The sequence below is a fragment of the Triturus cristatus genome, chromosome 4_1 (genome assembly GCF_964204655.1).
Source record: "Triturus cristatus chromosome 4_1, aTriCri1.1, whole genome shotgun sequence".
NCBI lineage: Eukaryota > Metazoa > Chordata > Amphibia > Caudata > Salamandridae > Triturus > Triturus cristatus.
In genome coordinates, this window is record NC_140585.1 from 605,258,734 (window position 1) to 605,277,944 (window position 19,211).

Below are 19,211 nucleotides of genomic sequence, written 5' to 3' on the forward strand. Positions count from 1 at the left end.
TTGGGCCAGTCGATCATGGGCGACTATGTAATTAGACATGGTGGTTTTATGTACCCCTTCTATGCTGGGCTTTGTTAATGCAATTAAAATGAAGGCTCTGACCTGATGGTTTGCCTAGGAATATGGTGCATTTGGACATGCATTTTTTTTTTTAAGTTGAGCCTTCAGGACATGGAGGATTTGATCTGATTTTCAAACCGATTGTGAACTTTCGAGAAAAGACATTTATGTTATCATCAGCTGAGGTGGCTAGGTCCATCCAGAAGAACATGGGTAATCAGAAAGGGTAATTTCTTGGTATGCCTATTCTCCTTGGATGTAGTGGGGGTAGGTTTTGCATGCCTTGTATGAGGATCGGGGAGACGGCATCTGAGTATTTTTTTAAGCTACTTTCTGAGGCTGTGTTTCTCCTGTGCCCCGCTTCTTTCTCCTAGGATCCCTACTCAGGGTTTCACTATATTGTGGGTTGAATCCTTCAGACCATTAGTGAGCGATATGATGGTGGCTAGGCACTTGGTACTGCATAATTGAGTGTTTTGGCTTTACCATTTCTGTTACCGAGCTCTGGCTTCCATTTTAACATTAATAAACAGATTTGAGAAAAGAAATAGGGTAATGCTTATAATTTGATATAGTCCACATTAGGTGCCATAAGGTTATTAAAGGAGTTTTTCATTTACTAACAGTTTTACTTTGAAATGTAAAAAATGCAAAGGGCACACAAATGGCTAGGATTCAGATGCGCTAACGGAGGCTTAGCTGTTAGTGTTGATGTCACACTGATTGGTCAAATAAGTTTGAGAATCTAAGCAGGATTTGTAATACAACTCCGATGCAAACTATTAGTCAAAGTCAAGTCAAAAATTTTGCTTTATTCGGTTAAAATTTAAAACCATCAAAGCACGGTACAATAATTCATGGTACGGGCAGCTACAAAAAGAAATTCACAAAAAATATAATACAGAACATTGGCGCAAAACACAATAAAAGTATGTCCAATAAATAAATCTAATTAATTACAATTCTCTAAAAACATTTCTACATCACATTCCAAATATCATGATTAAAAAAACAGTACTCCGAGGGCCTGGGGATCATTACTAATAGGATTAAACCCTATTTCTGCGCCTAATAGCACCTGTAATGAAGCTTGCTACCCCAAAACAGACCACCGGGGAGTCAAGCATTTGCAAATATACCAATGCAGGGCTCACTTGTACAAAGTTTTGCTTCTTGAGGATAGGCACGATGTATTTTTTACGGAGTATGGAGTAAAAAATCACAAAAGAAAACCATGTGCAACAAATTTTGTTCGGAAGTATTATCAAACTATTACATATCTATCCTACCAAATATTGTATTCTATTTTTATATAGTGTCACTATGTATTTTTATTTACTCCACAGGTATCTAATGTTACTGCTACTGTGATAGTTCTATAAATCAACCCAATAGCTTAAAGTCGAGTTTGTGCTATATAAAATTCGATAAATAAATACAGTTCCCAGACATACAGACACTGTTCAGCTTTATAGTATTTGCTAAACTCCATCTGACTGGAGGGTGGGTGGAGGTGACGTCTTCCTTTGCTGACCAATTGTGGCATGAAATTCTTAGAACCTTTTACATGGGAAAAATATATTAATGACAAATAAAGTATTTTATAAATGACAGGACAGGGTTACAGGCCTTAGAATGCTGTAAATAATGTTCAACTCTGAGTGGTCGGGAGCAGTTCACCTTTTGTTCTCTATATGGTTTATTTGCTTATCTGAATAATCCCATTTGTCAATTTAGTTCTTATATTCTTTTTGCTAAACTCTATGTTTAGGTTTCCCCACTCCAAAATAAAAAATCAAGAAATGGAAATGGGCAAATAGTATGTTAAGACACAGTTCCAATTGCTTGTTGGAGGCACAGCAATTGTGTTGGGAAGGGTCTACACAATACAGACGGTGCCAGGTCTTCAATGCACTGTGGATATGAACTATGCAATGATGTTTTGTGGTTGGGTAAGGGGCCAGTCTTTTGTGCTGCCCACACTTCATAAGGGCGAGCGGGTTCTGATTTCCTTTCAGGGCTATTCACCAACTTTAAGAGGGAGCCAGCAGGTGCAGTGCCCCAGGAAGACTGGTGAGATAAGCCCCCTGTACCCTGCAGCAGGCGCATGCCAGCATTGCTGACAGTATCTGCTTTCTCTTGTACAGGCAGGGGGATTTTCAGACAGGTCTGTGTTCTCAAGCAAGCACCACAACTGGTGCAAGCACGTGTTTCAACAAACGTGCAACTGTGGCTCACAAAACACAGGCTAACTACCTTATTTCCAATAATTTTGAGTTTTTTGGCAGAACAATCCAATTTGTTTCAAACTAAGGTTTCCCAAATGTACTGCAGACACTCGCAGAGATCAGAACCGATAGTAAAATGCATTCACACACAATTCAGCCATGAACCGGCGCTCTTAGTGCTACATATTCGAGAGGGTAACAATTTACAGTCTGTCAGGGCAGTAATGTATAGCAGATGTGAGGCCGCACTCCGGAATGACACTATAACTGCACGGTAAATATGTCAGCCGTATGAAATTACTGCCGCTCGGTCCAACCATAGGAATTGTATTAGTAAAATGTGTTATTGTATCCTGCCTTTCGGTTGCTGTACTTCTTTTTGGTACGTCTATTTCGTAACATACAACAAAAAAACTCCACACAAACGCCCTCCACACAAGGTATAACTAGATTGTGATTATAGACTGCTTTTTTAGCAGAGAATATTTCACTAATAGTGAAACAAAGGAGTGGATAATCAACAAACGTCATTTTGAAAGAGGCAATCCATCACAAATATTGAATTTTGAAGCCGCGGTCTCTGAAGCTGTGCCAGCGTGACGGGGCGGTATACTTTTACCCCTGACGAGGCGCTGAATATACCAGGTTAAGTCTTCTGGTCTTATTGTAAAGTAAAGAAAAGCTCTATTTCTAAGGGTGAAGACAAAATAAAAATAGGGCGAGTGAAGGCGGGCCTAGGCTTGGGGCTGGTGCTTCTTGGCCAGATTTTGTTTTTAGAACTCTTTGCTTGCTTTTCCCAGAAAGGATATAACAGGAGGCCGAGGGATTTGTTTCTTTTATCACTTGCCAACCCGCCACCTTCTATCATCTCCTTCGTATTCGAGTGTCTCAACTTTTTAAAAATTATTATTACAATTGGCTCATGTGTAGGTGAAGGCCCTCCAATTCCGACGATTGCTCCTCCTCCTATGCTGGGGAAGGGAGGAGCGGGGTCCTGGCAGAAAAGGAGCGAGGCTTCTAAGAAATCGAGTCGAACAGGAATTGTCTTCTTTCACTTCCAGAAGAGGATGCATGCTGTGAACATTCTTGCTCTGCTGGGCATCAACCAGACCTCACAGTTTTGTTCCTGCAAAGCTTCACTTCCACGTAAGGACCAGTATGGGGGAGGTGTCCTCTTCGCTTCTCTCAGATTCCTGCTTCTGAACCTTTATAAAAAAGGTCCCATCTTGTTCTCTTGTTTGAAATCAATCACACACCTGAAGAAGTAACAGACCTCTATAATCATCATGTGAAAGCAAATACAATGCAAAGGAGCACAGCAACTAACACAATTACAAAAAATACACAACCGGTGCATGTACAAGACTGCTAATATTTAGGGCTTATAAATAAAAGATCAGGAAAGGCTGAAAGTGGAGATTAAATGGGAGGTACTCTCAACATGGTGAGTAAACACAACAGCCACGATGAAAGGTCTATGTACGTAATATAGTAGTATTACAGAACCTTTGGAAAGGTGCAAAAACATGAGTCATCCATGATTCTCCAGTTATGATGGTGTAACGTGGAATGAGGCATTTTACTCCAGACCATATTACGGAAAGCTTTTTGCACTAGCGTAAAATGGAGAAAATGGATTGATTGCGCAACCCCGGCTAAACATATGTAGCACTTATTAGATCGTAAAGTTTTTACATTTGCAGTGGACTTTTCACACAAAGAATATTGGCAATTTACAGCCTTATAAAACGTTGTGTTAAAAATAGATATAACTGCTTCTGCCTCAACTTTAGTCCCATCTCTGCATTTGGAAAGTAAAAGGAAATGTATTGTCATACTTCCTTTTATATTAAACATCGGGTAAAATTCATTCAGTTCATATTTGCATGGTAGCAACATGCGGTTTGCTCCATTCCATACTTCAAAAGTAGCTGAATGGTGCAAATATATCTTCTATCTAGTTGTTCAGAAAGTGCAAAGTTTCAGGTTCAGTTACTATGCAAGTGGCTTTTAAGTACTGAAAGGTCCAGAAGCCACAAAGGTTCAGAACATTCAAAGTGGTAAAATTAAAACAGAGAAGACTAGAAAGCAGAGGTATGAAACTGATCCCTTTGTTTCCTGAGAAGACATTAATAAGGTGTGCAATGTAAAAAGGTTAAAGAAAGGTGAGAATTAGATTGCAAGGCAAGATTTGATGAGTGAACAATGGCAAGAAACTTGTGCATGGTTCGGGCAAAAATAGGAGTGAAACGTAGGAAGAAACTGGAGCAGTGGGTAGGGAATAGCTGGGGGAGTATAGGTTGGAATCTATGGAGATGCACAATCATAAAGAACAGCATACAGGCATTTCTTTTAAAAAGTGCCAGTTTCTATGCAATTGACATCAGTAGGGTGGTGGAAAGCTGGCAGAAATACGAACAGGTGTGACTGATCAGGTGAATGTTCAAACCATCAGCGTAGTGGATGACCCAAGGAGACTACAATAAGTGTACCTGGGAAACAGGTTGGGAAAATATTTAAGCGAGAACTGACACCAGGTGAGGTTTACCCGTTCTCTCATTCCAGCTCATGCTAACCTTTACAAAAAAAAAAACCAGAATATTTACCTAGTGGGCTCGTCAGCTCCTTTAGACAATCCCTTATTTAGTTAGGAGTTCTTCTGCTATTGGCTTGCAGCATTGTAGCACATCTGCTTTCAGCAACAGGAGTATTTTAGTCTAACCGACATTCTATTGGTTGTTTGGCGTATTCTTCCACCTCCAAAGGGACTGCATGCGGGACTATTTTACACTTGAAATGTATGGTCCAGCATAAAACAGGCGATCGTTTTCCGACCAATACGGTTACTCATCACACATTCAGTACTTTAATGCTCCTCTCCCTGCTGTCAAGCTGCTACTTCCTTTCAATGCAACTGCAAGCTCAGATTTATTCGCTGCTCAATAACTTCTCTCCTGCCTTGATGCTACCCAGATAGAGTACACTGCCATTAGCTCTTCTCGCCCCTCCCCCCGCAGGGATGGCCCTTTATACCTTCTGCAGGGACACTGCTCACAGCATCAGCATGCTCAATGGTGCATCTGTCCTGCCATACAGTTGCTGTTAAGCACTCCCAGTGGTTTCTTTCAACTGCATATAAACAAACGAATACAATGGGTTTGGCTTGTTACTCACATAGCAAAACAGACTCATTCACTTTGCCAATGCTTGCTTTTATGCAAAGGAGTTTATAATGGAGGAATGTGGTCAGATGCAATTGGCAATCCGCAAATGACCAAGCTAACTGTTCAGAACACCACAAGCATGATCTCAGTAAGATAATCACTAACACCAAAGACGCGGAGAGAGGGGTGTTGCCACCGTAGGCAAATTGTCATTGTGTTCGATCACAAACCAAACAGAAGGGCAAGGTTTGTTGCCTGCATTGCCAAGCTGGCACATTTTATGGCTAGCTGGTCTTAATACTATACGTTTGCATAGACTCCTCACTTTATGAATATAACCAGGCGCCAGACTGGACCCAGAAACGTCTCTCCAAGCAATATCTCTTCTTCCAGGTGGTACGATCAGTTTAATCAGTGGACTGATCTGTAATGTATGATGCGATATAATAGTTTATAAAGTGCTGCGAGAGCATTAAAACAGCATAGGAAACGTTTGCATACCTTCGCATCTTAACTGCAACACAAACTCAACAGGCAAGGAGGGATGGAGGTGAGGAATCTTAGGGAAGACATAGTATCACCAGAAATATCATTACAAAGGGTAAGTAACTTTTTTTCTTATGGGTACTTGCCACAGATCCCTCACTTTATAAACTAGTCCCAAAGGAATACCCTGTGGGAGGTGGGATTGATTAGTGCAGATCAACCAAGGAACTCTTGCAACCAACGACGACTTATGCAGAGAATGTGGTTTTGGTAGGCACAGGAAGGCAGTCAATGCAGTCAAGTAACCTGTCGCCGTGGTGACCTCTGAACCCTGCTGCACATAGCACAGCAGAAAACATCAGAAAGACAAGACTGGAAAGGGTTGAAATGTTCCGGCTCGTATCAAGTAAACTATGATTAGCAGCCCAGAAACAAATTTTGCAGTAGGTTTCCTGATAGCTAAAATGAAAGTCACTTCTGTTGGTAAAGAGAAGGTTTCTAATTACAACCGCTCAACCTCCTTGCTGTAGCCGTAGGGTCAGATGCACTGGGGTTGTGGGGCAGTGGGGGATCAAACCACATCCAATGCATAAGCAGGTCTGCTGTGCGTGGAAATGAGGAGCAAATTAGTGTTGCGCTTGCTCTTGCATACTCTGCAGGACGTTCGACAGAAGGGGGTGTGTGTAAAAGTGGAACCCATGACCAGTTAAATCTGAAGGTGTCACCAGGGAATTATTTGTAGTGGAGTATAACACACATCGGAGTCATCAGAAAAAGCGCAGCGCTTGAGCATCCCAATCAATAGAAGATTAGATCTATTGCCTCGGGATGGAGTTCCTACTTGTGACAAGATGATTTAGCACAATAAAGGGAGTAAAATTCCAAGCCCTAAACTGTAAAGCCACCCCTTTCATAGCACCCTTATTCAGCAATGCAGGAACCTCCGCCTTGAAGATTGGGGTGTGTGCTGGACATCACGCTGTAGCAGGAGCAGGGCACTCGAGGGGACAGGAGAGAGGCTGGTGTTGGAGGGGAGCCTGGGGGTAGGCGGGTGATTGAGCAGAGTCCGAGGTTTTATAAAGGCATATACAGCAGAAAATGGCACAGACTGCTGGCAACCCTTAGGTTCACCAAGGATCCGAAAAGGGTGGCAGCGCTGCTGAATAGTCTGGACCAGCAGAGTTTAATTGTCAAATCGTTTTCACTTTCCTACTCTCCCTTGGATTATATCAGCAAACTTTTAAGGCAGGGGAGGTGGTACCATAATCGGCATCGATGACACAGGCGGGACACTGAAGGCACGTAGAAGGTAACATTGGTTGTGTTTTTCCTTGGAAGTAGTGACGAAGCCTAGGGAGGCAAGGAGACAGGTGGCCTCTGGGTCAGTCTACGCAAATCGCTGTACCAGCTAAATCGGGCCCAAACATGGAGGTGGACAAGAATGTTGAGGGCCTGTCCTGAAAAACTCAACCATATTCTAACTGAAGACATCAACCTAACCAGGGTCAGCAAAAGGAGGGAGAAATCTGGTTTAATCTTTATGAAGACTGGAATCAGCTCCAAAGGGGAGGACGAGCCAGGCATCAGGAAAATGTAATGCTGAGACTCCGGACTGTCCAAGCAGCAGGAGCGTTTTCTCAACAATGAAGAAGACATCTTATGACCTTTCTTGTGCTAATTCTGAGAAGATTCCCAGAGGAAAATCCCAGATCAGGTGACTTACCTAAAGGAGGGAAAATGTAATGCGTTGGGTTCTCGTGGCATGCCAGAGTAAAAGAAAAAGACCTTCCGCTTCCCTATGGCATTTGAGTGCATTAAGGGACAACAGTCAGAGGCTGAGCGGTTGCAGGTAGATCCAAGAGCAACATACAGATGCCATGTAGATCTAATAAGACATCTTTCTACGTGGTCAACATGGTTTAAACCTAAGAACCTTAGAAGAGCACATCTGACTTTTAGGTTGTCCTGAGCCTCCAAATCAAAATGAAGACAATTCTTTTTTGCTTAAGGTTCTGAATCAGTTTGGAGAGTCACTATTAATAAGTATTGGGTTAAAAACAAGAACCCGGATTGATGAAGGTTTCCAGGAAAGTTTTACAGGAACATCTGACATCAAAAGAGGGCATTGGAATCAATGCTGTCAACAGTGACTGGGTTTTAATAGGGACAATTTATGCTAAACCTAAGCGCCCCCTACATTTTAACATCAACTTAGTTTGAAGGCAAGTGTCCTACCTACATCAATGATTCCCAACATATTTGAAAGCTGGAGGTATATGGATACAAACCGATGCATGGCAAGTTAATGTATAAAACAAAAGGTGCTCATCAACTTAAACCCACATCAAAACACACTATGGATGTTACAATAATGCACTACAAGGAAGTGCTGCACACAACTACTTTATCCTGCTTTGAGACTTCCACTGCATGACCTACTTAACTTAATCCAGTATTGGACCGAGGAATCGATCTATTGTTTATTTCAACACGTGCATTAAGGTGGCTCTCAACACAAGCAAATCCAATCAAGACACATTTAGGTTTCATGTATTAAAATATTATTACCATAAAAACCAAGAGAAGCGCACTTAATTCACTTTTTCTTCAACAAGATTGAGGTAGCACACTGATACACAACTCCACAGTACTACAGAGAATGTTTCATCACCAACAACTATGAAGAAGCAGCTCCTTAAAGGAAAGCATTATAAAATACTAAAAGAAAGAAGACTCCCTACCTTTCTTTGTGTAGAAATGTCACAGTAAACATTTACTGCGGAACACTAAACCACTTTCATCAGCAGGTTTGAATTCTAATCACAGATGTGCTCTAGCAGTACCGAAAGAAATGGGGGAAGAAGAAACACCAGGGAATAGAACTGGTTAGGGTTATGCAATAGGACCTGTATCGTATGATTCCTATCTATTTGCCCCATGACTTTAACACAACACCAAACAACTTTAAGAACCAACCATGTAGAAGTCTCTTCTACAAAGACAGATTCAACTAGTAAATTGACCAAACAGATACAATCATCAACCGGAGTGTAATAAATAAAGGTACCCTATATGCCCCACCTTCCCAGGAAGATCTCTATTTACAAGTATTACATTATTTTGAAACTAGACCACCATAACAAAAATGTATGTTGGACTCTCAAACCAAAACGGATCCATGACCAGCAGCAAGTATAAAACACATTTGTGGCTTCTAATCATCTGACCAAATATACCCATTGTCCTAATAGTACTTTGTATAGCTCCAGTGAAATGGAGGAAGCAGTGTTAGACCCTTTGCCCCAAATACAAAGTAGTGCAGCAGAAAAGACATAGAACTTGATTGCTAAATAAGGAACTGTTTGCCTTGAAAGATCCCGCACACCCTCTTAAAAGAAACTACAAAAAAACAGACAATGACAACACCGATAACTTTTATGAACTGCTGCAATTTAAGGCCTGCACATTTTTAACCCCTGCCCAAATTTCACTAACTACTCAAAAAACCTCACTTGTGCTCATCTTCCAACCGTTCTTCCTGCATCTGCTTTACAACTAGGATCTTCACCCAGTACTCATCTGGACAAGTTTAAATGTGCCCTGATGATTCCCTGATGTGTTTAAAAGCATTATGTAATATAGCCTTATAGCCCCCCCGTAGCGGGCTATACCGGCTATTAAAGGCCCGCTCCAGCGTTAAAGGCCCAAACCAAAGGCGAGGGACTTTAACAAGGGAGCGGGATTTAAATAGCCGGTATAGCCCAGCTACGAAGGGCTATAAGGCTATTAGAACATTCTGCCACTAGAGGGATACATATACAAATGACTACTGACTTTGTAAGTGTGCCTATTCACTCAAGTGTTATAAATATCTCAGGAGTACATTAAAGACCAGATATTTGTTGGAAGATACTATGATATTTCTCACAGGTGGGGACATTAGCTCCTGGAAACTGGAATAACCTGGTTAAACACATCTAGTTAGCACTTTTGCCTCAGGTATGTAACTTTTCAACTGTGTCACAGCTGAATGCCAGGGAAATCAAGAAACTACATTTTGTTACGTCAACTTTTGATAGATTATAAGCACATTAGACAGCATGAAAACAAAGAGATAGGGTGATAGCTGAGAAAATAACGGTGATCATAATTAGAATACAGAGAAAACACTTATTAATTGTCACTCATACAAAACAACAATAATGAAGAAAGTGGGCGTCTCTTGAGCTTTAACACTACAATATTTGGCAACAGGTACGACAACACATAACTACAGTGTGTGTTATGAAAGCCCAAATTGTATGCAGACATTGTATTCAGACATTACATGCACAAGATAGAAACAAAGGAGTGGTGTGGTTTGGCAATATTACTGATATGTCAAGTTTATCTTTTCCTAAAACCGTCTGGGAAGCATAACCATCATTAACGTCAACATCCGAAAGTGGATACTGCGGGAACAGTTTGTTTTTTTCTTCACTGCATATTCACTCGAAATAAAAAAAAAATGTAAACGTCAAAAGCAAAACAATATAAAAATCATAACAAGCGAGAACAGAAAACCAGAATAAGAGTGAATGCAAAAATCAAGAATAAAACCACCAGAAAAGTTCTAATGTGGAAAAACGCTATCCTTACTTGATAAGAATTCTTTTCATGAGCTATTGACCTGCCCTGAATGTGAAGGCTCGTTTACCAGAGGGATTTTTCTTTATTTACATAAAAAGTCACAATTTGATTTTGCTAATTGGGGAGGGACAACTGGCTTAAGCACTTCAAGAATATCTGCATACACACTGGTGGTGCCTGCTTCTTGGTGAAATGCAGGAGCTGGGGTGGCAGTGGCGGCAGGCGGACGTCCTGGTGACCACCCAGGTCCTAAGCACCACTACAAACACTGAATGTTCAAGCTATCGCCGCTGTATTAAGCAGGGAGATTTATTAATTAGGAAACTGAAGGAAACTGTAGCCATTAGGAGCAGGCAACCAAGAAACACACGAAGTTCTGGCCAGAGTTCTCACTACGTTAGCAGCGCATTCACATGAGGAATGAACATTGAGAATGTTTATAAAGCGTGATTTTACCTTTAGCTGGATTCACTTTTATTCCTGACCGGTACAGCATTTCTTCATTCTGCCAGTCACCATTGCGGACAACAGTCTTCAGCCCATAGAAAACAATGAAAGCAGCGGTGGCGTACAAAATCAAGTGCTTGAGAAAGTGCTTCTGGGCTTTCACGTAGAGGGCTCGAATACCCACAGTGATGAGAAGGCAGAACCCCATACTGGGAATATATAGCACACGCTCTGCTATCACAAAGCCGACGTAGAAAAATAGGTTTGTGGCGGGTACAAAAGGGACTATTAACAAGGACAAGGAAAAAACAACAATATGCTCCGACGAGGGAAGCTGCGGTCTGTGGGTCACATGGTTTTTTGTGCCATTTTCTACATTTGGAACAAAGCTTGGCTTGAGCTCCTGGCTCTTCTGCTCCAGGTCTGAGTGGCAGCTGTGCCCATTAGTATGCTGCTTGCCATTGGTGAAGGCTTTCCCATTGCATGCGGTCTCTGGACCGGATCTCTTCAGGCTCACGTAGACGAGGAGGAGGAGTCCAGCATAGAAGGCCACAGTGTGAAGGTTCCTCAAGTCACCGAGTGTTCTGAGGAGAGGCACTGCATCCATGGACCAATCGAAGCTCAGGGTGTCTGGACAAAGCAACAGCCACAGATTCTTCCCCGGCAAGTGCAGGAAAGTCAGCAGGCGCGCGAGAAGGCTTTCCGCGTCCGCTGCTGGGTTGTCAGAGTTTGAGAAGCTTGGTGGCTTGTTGCCCATCCAGTACAAGCGGGCACCCAGCAAGGTGGCACCCCAGACAGTAAGCAGGCCGATGCTGATGAAAAGAGGTGCATTCTTCCGCTGAAATAAAAAAAAACAGGAAGAACTCTTAATGGAGAAGAACGTGTGATATGCAGTTACACAGACATCAAGATTCTATCTGCATTAAAAAGTAATTAGATCACTCATTTTCATTCAATTTTGTGTTCCAAGGTGGCACAGAAAAAACACAAACACTTGATTCAATAGTCTGCCTCAATTTGGAAAAAATAAAGTGCTGCCAGAGTCTTGTCCGTTATGAGAGCACTGTAAGGCGCCACCGTGGAACTGTCATTCCATTCAAAGTGTTTTTTGTGTGGCAAAGTGGAAAACATACCTCTGCAGACGAAGATCCTGACAGTACCTTCCACAAAACATGGCATGGAAAGCCTTTCCACATCTTCTACATTCATCAAATTGTGCAACTGGTATTTTTGATGGTCAAAGTTTGTAAATGCAGTGCTTAATGTATGACTGACTATCTTCCACCATGCCTCTTCTGTTTTTTGTGTATTTTTGCATGCTGGCGCTCAGACTTCGAGGTTTTTCCTAACAATTATAACTCCTTTATTTGATTTCTAACAATCAATTTCATGGTTAGCAGAGATGTGGTACTGCATTGGGAGGAGGGTACGGGTGGAGAAGGAGAAAGCGAGAATAAGCGTAACCAACCACCAGGCTGCGTCAATCATGCAGCGGCGCCTTTAGGTAAGCACGGGCCAATCTTGGAATTGTTCCAGAAATGTAACATTCAAGCAGGTTGATACAGTTCTATTCAGGATAGAGAATGTTTGGGGGTATTTTGGTACAACTCCCTCTGGGTAATTATCAGCAGTTTACATCCATTACAAGTAATAGACAGCCAGTATAGGCTTGCAAGTACTGGGGATACACAGGCACACATATGGGTAGCGATAACTACGGGAACCTCAGTATGGACCGGATTGTAACTCTATTAACATCCACTCAGGGTTTTTCTTTTCAAAATGATCTGATTTGCTTTAAAAGCTTGGTGTGGTACGTAACTGAAGATGTAACCACATTCACTAGGTGCCCCGATAACTCCAAATAAAAAATAAAACCAACAAACTTCATTTTTCGCGACTGGAAAAGAGTCTTGCTAACATGATGTGTTTACATACTCCTGCTAGCTGTGAGATCTGATGCCCATTAATAATAAAAGCTCTATTTTGTCTCCTGCAAAGCAAGCCCTTTATTTCTCTTTCAGAGTTGAATCTCTTCAAATGGGTTTTATGATAGAACCACGAGTGGATAAACCATGTGTGCCTCTACCACGCAACCTAAACAACAAATGCGTCTTAACCACGCATTCCTTTACCACACATGCTACTTTAACGTGTAATTTCGTGGTAAGGCATGAATGGCAAAGTGGTATGCTTGGCTAAATTTACAACCCTTCATACCCCCGCCCTAGGCTACAAACTACCCTGCCTTCCCACAAGCCCTAAAAACTACCACGACTACCCATTCTCCTCCCCTGCCCTGAAGCCTAATACCCTAACTCCTAATAGAAACAAGCATTTACAATGCAACGGTCTCGGCATTGTTAAAGTTAGAGCTATAGGCATTGCTCATGACATTATTTTTGTTTATGTTTTTGTTTTTAAAACATGTAGAGAAACGGCATTGTTATTTACAATGTCAATAGCTTAATCAGTGTGTGTGTAGGTGGCTCTGTGTGTGGGTGCAAATGCAATAGGTCTCGCATTTGAGAGTGATTAAGCTATTGACATTGTAAATAACAATGCCGTTTCTTTAAATGTTTTAAAAACAAAAACATAAACAAAAATAATGTCATGAGCAATGCCAATAGCTCTAACTTTACCAATGCCGAGACCATTGCATTGTAAATGCTTGTTTTTAGGAGGCACAAGGCAACCGACTTGCTTCTTGGGCCACTGATAAAATTGTCATCAGAGCTTAAGGGCAGCCGCGGCCCATGCCGGTAAGAGCGGTGGGCTGGGCAAGAGGGGTGGTGCGGGGGGGGGGGGGGTGTGGGGGATTTCTGTAGATCTACGACGAGGGAAAATGAATTATTTAATTTTCCCTCATGGCCGCCTGTCAAATTCTCGCCCCTCCCCCCTCCTGAAAAGTTGAGGCATGATCCTTTTCCAATTGGAAAATGTTAGGTGCTTGGAGTCCTTAAGTGCCTGATTATTAAAAGCAGTGTCTGATGGAAAATGCAGCCTGGGGGCCTCCTGGGGAGTCCACCGGTGTGTACATGCATAGATCACTGAGTGGTTAGAATGCTGGCTCTCTGTGTGAAGATTCATAGCATTTCTATAAAATCGTAAACAATACAAAAGTGTTTTTAATCAGAAGCAGATTGCTAGTTCAAGGTCTGAGCATGTTTGAATGTGAACTGTGACTGTGCACAATCGCACCTGCCCTGAACTAGAAACTTCTCGGGAAAAACATTGTTGAACTGCTTTATTGATATTATTAATACATATATCAAATACATTGGGGAGGAAATAAAGTACACTTCAAGAAATATTATTACCTCCAGAAACTATTATCCCAGTATGAGAAGAAAAAAAAAAAACTTATTTCGCTCATGATAACGATGATTGACAGTGGATAATGGTTGGGGGTCACAAGGGTCTGCGGACCCCCCGTAAAAGGCACCTTAAGAACGGCTGGAATAACATACTGTTAATAGTGTGATTTATGCTCAGGTAAAGGGATGTCTTTTTACTTTATCTGTCCGTTTGTACTTTAGAAGTTCTTCTCTGTACCCCGACTGTTTTACTGCAAATGTTTATATAACCCCGACTACGTTTGTGCTACATAAACTCTACTAGATAAATAAGTCTATTGTCACAATGGCCACGTGTTATGATCGTTAAATAAACGCAAGTCGTGTTCAGCTCCTCACAGACTCCAGTACTGAAACCCATTCTAGTTCTCGACAGTGAAGAGTGCCGGAGCAGGAGAGGTGACACTGCAGCCAGCAGCACTCACAAGTCAACTCAGCCTAGCCGTGGTTCTGGTGGCTTTAGTGAACCAGCTTCTTCAAAAACAATGACTACCTCGTTTGCACTTATAAAGGCAACTTAGACATACTTGGTCAAAGGAAAATATGTTTTATGTCAAGAAAAATAATCAGCACGGTCACCTTTTTTAAATTTCAGTTTTTTTCATTACTGGGGTGACCAGGCCTCCAATACTTTCCCGAACAGTCCTAGTTTTTTACTGTCTGTCACAGTTTTCAGACTAGGGTGACTAAGTGAACCCAGAGTGAGGAAAGTTCACATGTTTCGGTGCAGGATTAGTTAAGAGCTCTTAACAGAAAGCTTTAAACAGATGACACTGTGTGTAAACGTTGCATTCAATTCCTTTCAGTGACTCACTGTGTTTTCTATGATACGGATCACTTTTGGTTAAGTCATTCTGTGCCCAATGGTCGATGGCACATTACAGTCTTACTTCTATATTTATGGAATGCACCTGTATTTGGTTTTCGAAATCCGGTGACCTTATCGACGACATTTTAGTCAAGAACAGATCAAGTACAGTAACTTGTTCATTGCAACCCAGCATGGGTGACAGACTTGCCACTAAGCAAAGGCCTCTACCACTGTCAACAGAATGAGTATCGTTTAGACAAGGAATATCAGTTACCCTAGCATTGGGAGTAAGAAAATGCCAAATGAAAATCATGAAATAATGGCCCAGTAAAAAAAAAAAAACAGCAGTTAATTCCTGGTTACAAATTCAACAGTGGTTTGTAAAAACTCCAAAGAGCATTCAATATTCTTCGAACTTGAGGGCGCTGCTGACAAAAGCATGCCAGTGTCAAGCCAGGCGGGTGGAGCCCTACAGAGCAGCTCTTCATCGGATCAACTGCATACCAGCCTACAAACCCTCAGGGTCCAGAGAGGTGACTACTGTGGATTAGTATCAGATCCACAACAGCCAATGGTTTTCTGTGCAGATCCAAACGAGTTGTGCAGAAGAGGAGCAGCGCTCCGCTTTGTGGAACAAACCTTACTTCACTTTTCTGTGCTAAATAATGCACAACTGAAGTTTAATTAAGAACCGTGCACCACTAAATTTACAAGAAGCCCTGGGAATTGTACATACTTCATATGCGAGAGGCTTTGGCAAAGGGCTGTGCGAGAAAAAGAAACTGCCAATGTTGCAGGCCAAGCCACGCTTTGCTCACATGCTGATCATACTGCGAAGGCCCGTTGCCCTGCCTTAAAATCCAAAACATCCCAAAAATAACAGTCATGTACCCTACCCAGAACATGCAATACAGCGTTCGGAATGTACATGATGTATACACAAGGAATAGGACTTTACTCGTTAAATGTCTGTGCATTGCTGTCAACAGATGCTTACAAGGCATGCCGCAATTCTGTTCAAATGCACAGGTGGATTTTAGTAGCCGGCTTGGGATTTCATATCCTATGACCGTGACGCTGAGTTCCAGAATCACAAAACAAGCTGTCGAAATAGCGGATGTCTCCTGTGACTAGCTGGTACGTTGGCTCAGTGAGTTAACGCGGACAGCTGACATCAGCTGTTATTTGAAGGTTACAATTTCGATTTTAGTCCGGGCAAACTCTGCCTTCAATACTTCTGAGGCTAGTTAGTCGAGCACTATTACACTCGGTGATATTAACAACCATTATGTACAGCGCTTAGAAATTGTCGAACAAGGGTGTTATCGAGAAAAGGTATCTTACTCCACTAATGCCCACAAGGTAGATCTAAACTGCACTCCAAACGGTCTCCGTTTTATTACAGTAAATATGGTCGAAGTGAAAGAATCTAATTTGAATAATTTAGCCGAGCCACTAGTGAGCAAAAAAAAAAAACCACAACTTTTATTTTCAATAAATAATTTTGAGAGAAAGCCTGTGGAGGAAGGGCGATCTTTTGAACGGTATGACGCCACCTGCCCACCACATCGCTAATTAGCTCTCCGCCGAGCGCTGACTGAAACGCTCTGCAGCGTGGAGTCTGCCTGCACGCGCGCTGACGGATGAGGGGCGTGACGAGGCCTTGAGAGCTTCCTGTGTTTTGCTGACCTGTAAAATCCAGGCACAACAATGGATGAGCTCGCTGGCAGGGTCAGACTTGGTCACAGAACATGGAAGTCGTGTCTGACCCCTAGGGGAAACGGTGAAACAACACCGCGCGCAAAGCCAAAGAGGCCGAACGGAAATGGAGGCGGGTTGGTTTCCCCCTTCGGCTTCCGGGTACAAGGAGTGTGAAAAAGAAAAGGGGTTGCACTTCTCCAGAGATAATCCTTGAAGGAGTTAAGGGATGGCGAATTGCGACACGCGTTTACATTGGGTAAATGGAGAGAGGCGTTAGCCCAAGCAGAGCACAAGACTCAAAGCCAAACGGTGCATATTGGCATGTCACATTATGGAAAATGCAGGAGGTGGTCCAAAATATTAACAAAAGCTGCTTTACAAACATCCTGTGCTAGTGGAATAAAATAGTAACGTTCAGAGATGACTGGGCGTGTATACACGCACACCTCCACTTTCCAAATACCCCACTGAGGAGCAATGCAGGCATGCCATTTTTACAGGTTTAAAAAGGAGAAGCTTTAATACTTCGAAGAAAGTACGCAAATCCTTTCTCTTGGGACAGAGACGTTCCTTGTATGCTCTGTAGACCGTACACCCCTACCTCGGATTCACCAATCTGCCAATACCTCAGCACGCACAGAGCTCACGCACGTCCGCTGGAGGTTTTTTCGTGTCACGACTGAGACAGAGCATGGCTCTGTGGTTAAGAATGGTACAGTATGTGCACCCACCTTGCCGAGCGTGACAACCGCAGGGCACAAGTCCTAAACAAGGAGATCAGGTGAGGGAGCAACGCCGGGACACCACCGCCTTTCTCCGAGGCAGAGAAGAACTGCCTCGGAGAAACGCAGCCTCGGTTTCGGATTCGGGGGCGTGTTTCTTTTTCTCTCCTCTTGCCATTTGCTGGAGGAGAGAAAAACACGCCCTGCGAAAAGCAACGAAAAAAACACGCCCCCCGATCCGAAAAGGACGGGGCTTCAACGGAGTGACTGGACCTCTTCTCCAGTGGCTGGCCAGCATTTAAGAGGCCAGCCAATGGAGAACAGGAGAGAAGAGGGGCGGGTGCAAGCCCCTCTTCTCAAAGTCACTCAAAGTCATTAAATCTCGGAGCGAGACTGCGCAAGCGCAGCCTTCGCAGCCGAGACCTAAAAACTACCCCTGATCCCCCAGCCCTGAAAACTACCCTCAGCCCTGAAAACTAGCCCCAACCCCCAGCCCTGAAAACTTACCCAAGCCCTGAAAACTTCCCCGACCCCAGATAATTACCCACAACCGCACAGCCCTGAAAACTAGCTCCAACTCCCCCAGCCCTGAAAACTACCCCGACCCAACCCCCAGCCCTAAAAACTACCCCGACCCAACACCCAGCCCTAAAAACTACCCCTGACCCACCCCCAGCCCTGAAAACTACCCTGACCCAGCTCCAGCCCTGAAAACTACCCCTGACCCACCCCCAGCCCACAAAACAACCCCCGACACACCCACACAAAACAAGCCCGAACCACCCCCAGCCCACAAAACTATTCCGACCCACCCCAGCCCACAAAACTACCCCAACACAACCCCCAGCTCACTAAATCACCACGACCCAGCCCCAAGTCCACAAAACTACCCCAGACTCACTCCCCAGCCAACAAAACAACCCCGACCCACCCAGCCTACTAAACTACAACAAACCAACCCTGCCCAGAACTACACCCAGCCACACCTACCTCTACGCTTCCTACGAGGTCTTACTGCCCCCATCCGCAGCTGCCAGAATCTAGACTGCAGATTGCCTTAACCACACATATGCATGGTTAGGGCATATGCGTGGTTAAGGCAAGCGTGGTAGAGCTTGCGGAGTCGGAACTCACGTGGTTTAGACCATGGTGTTCCGACTGTTTCCCCTTCAAATGCAATCTAAATGTGAACCTTGTTTATTGGAAAGTTGTTTAAGTACAATAGGAGTATTGTCGATGTCATTATAAAATTAAAGCAAAGCTAATAGAGAAGAGCAGGTAACAGCCACTGACATATATAAACAGTAGTCGTTATAATCACTATACAGGAGGCACTCCCAAGGCCATTTGTCATGGACCTGTTCAATAGCTGCCCAGAGTCACTTGTTATGCTATGAAGAAAAGGTGTAACCAACTCCACTGCTGCAACCGACAGGCTGACCACCTCGTTCTGTATACTGAGGCCACAGAGGCTGGTCGGAAGTACAAAACAGAGGGCTATGATATATCTTATTCTGGACATCCGACAAAGCCACTTCAGTGATGCTAACTGGAAACCCAGTCCCCCAGGGAATCCATGAAGATCCAGGTATTCCAAGAGTCGGAAG

At 43.1% G+C, this 19,211-nt stretch overlaps 1 protein-coding gene across 1 annotated transcript in view; it reads right to left on the reverse strand.

Annotated features, from left to right (window-relative positions):
- Positions 1-19,211, reverse strand: part of TMTC2 (transmembrane O-mannosyltransferase targeting cadherins 2) — a 624,329-nt gene that overhangs the window by 316,334 nt on the left and 288,784 nt on the right. Inside the window, exon 3 of the mRNA XM_085652968.1 lies at positions 11,024-11,852. Coding sequence (XP_085509094.1) covers positions 11,024-11,852 — 829 coding nt within the window. The remainder of the gene's footprint in view (positions 1-11,023; positions 11,853-19,211) is intronic.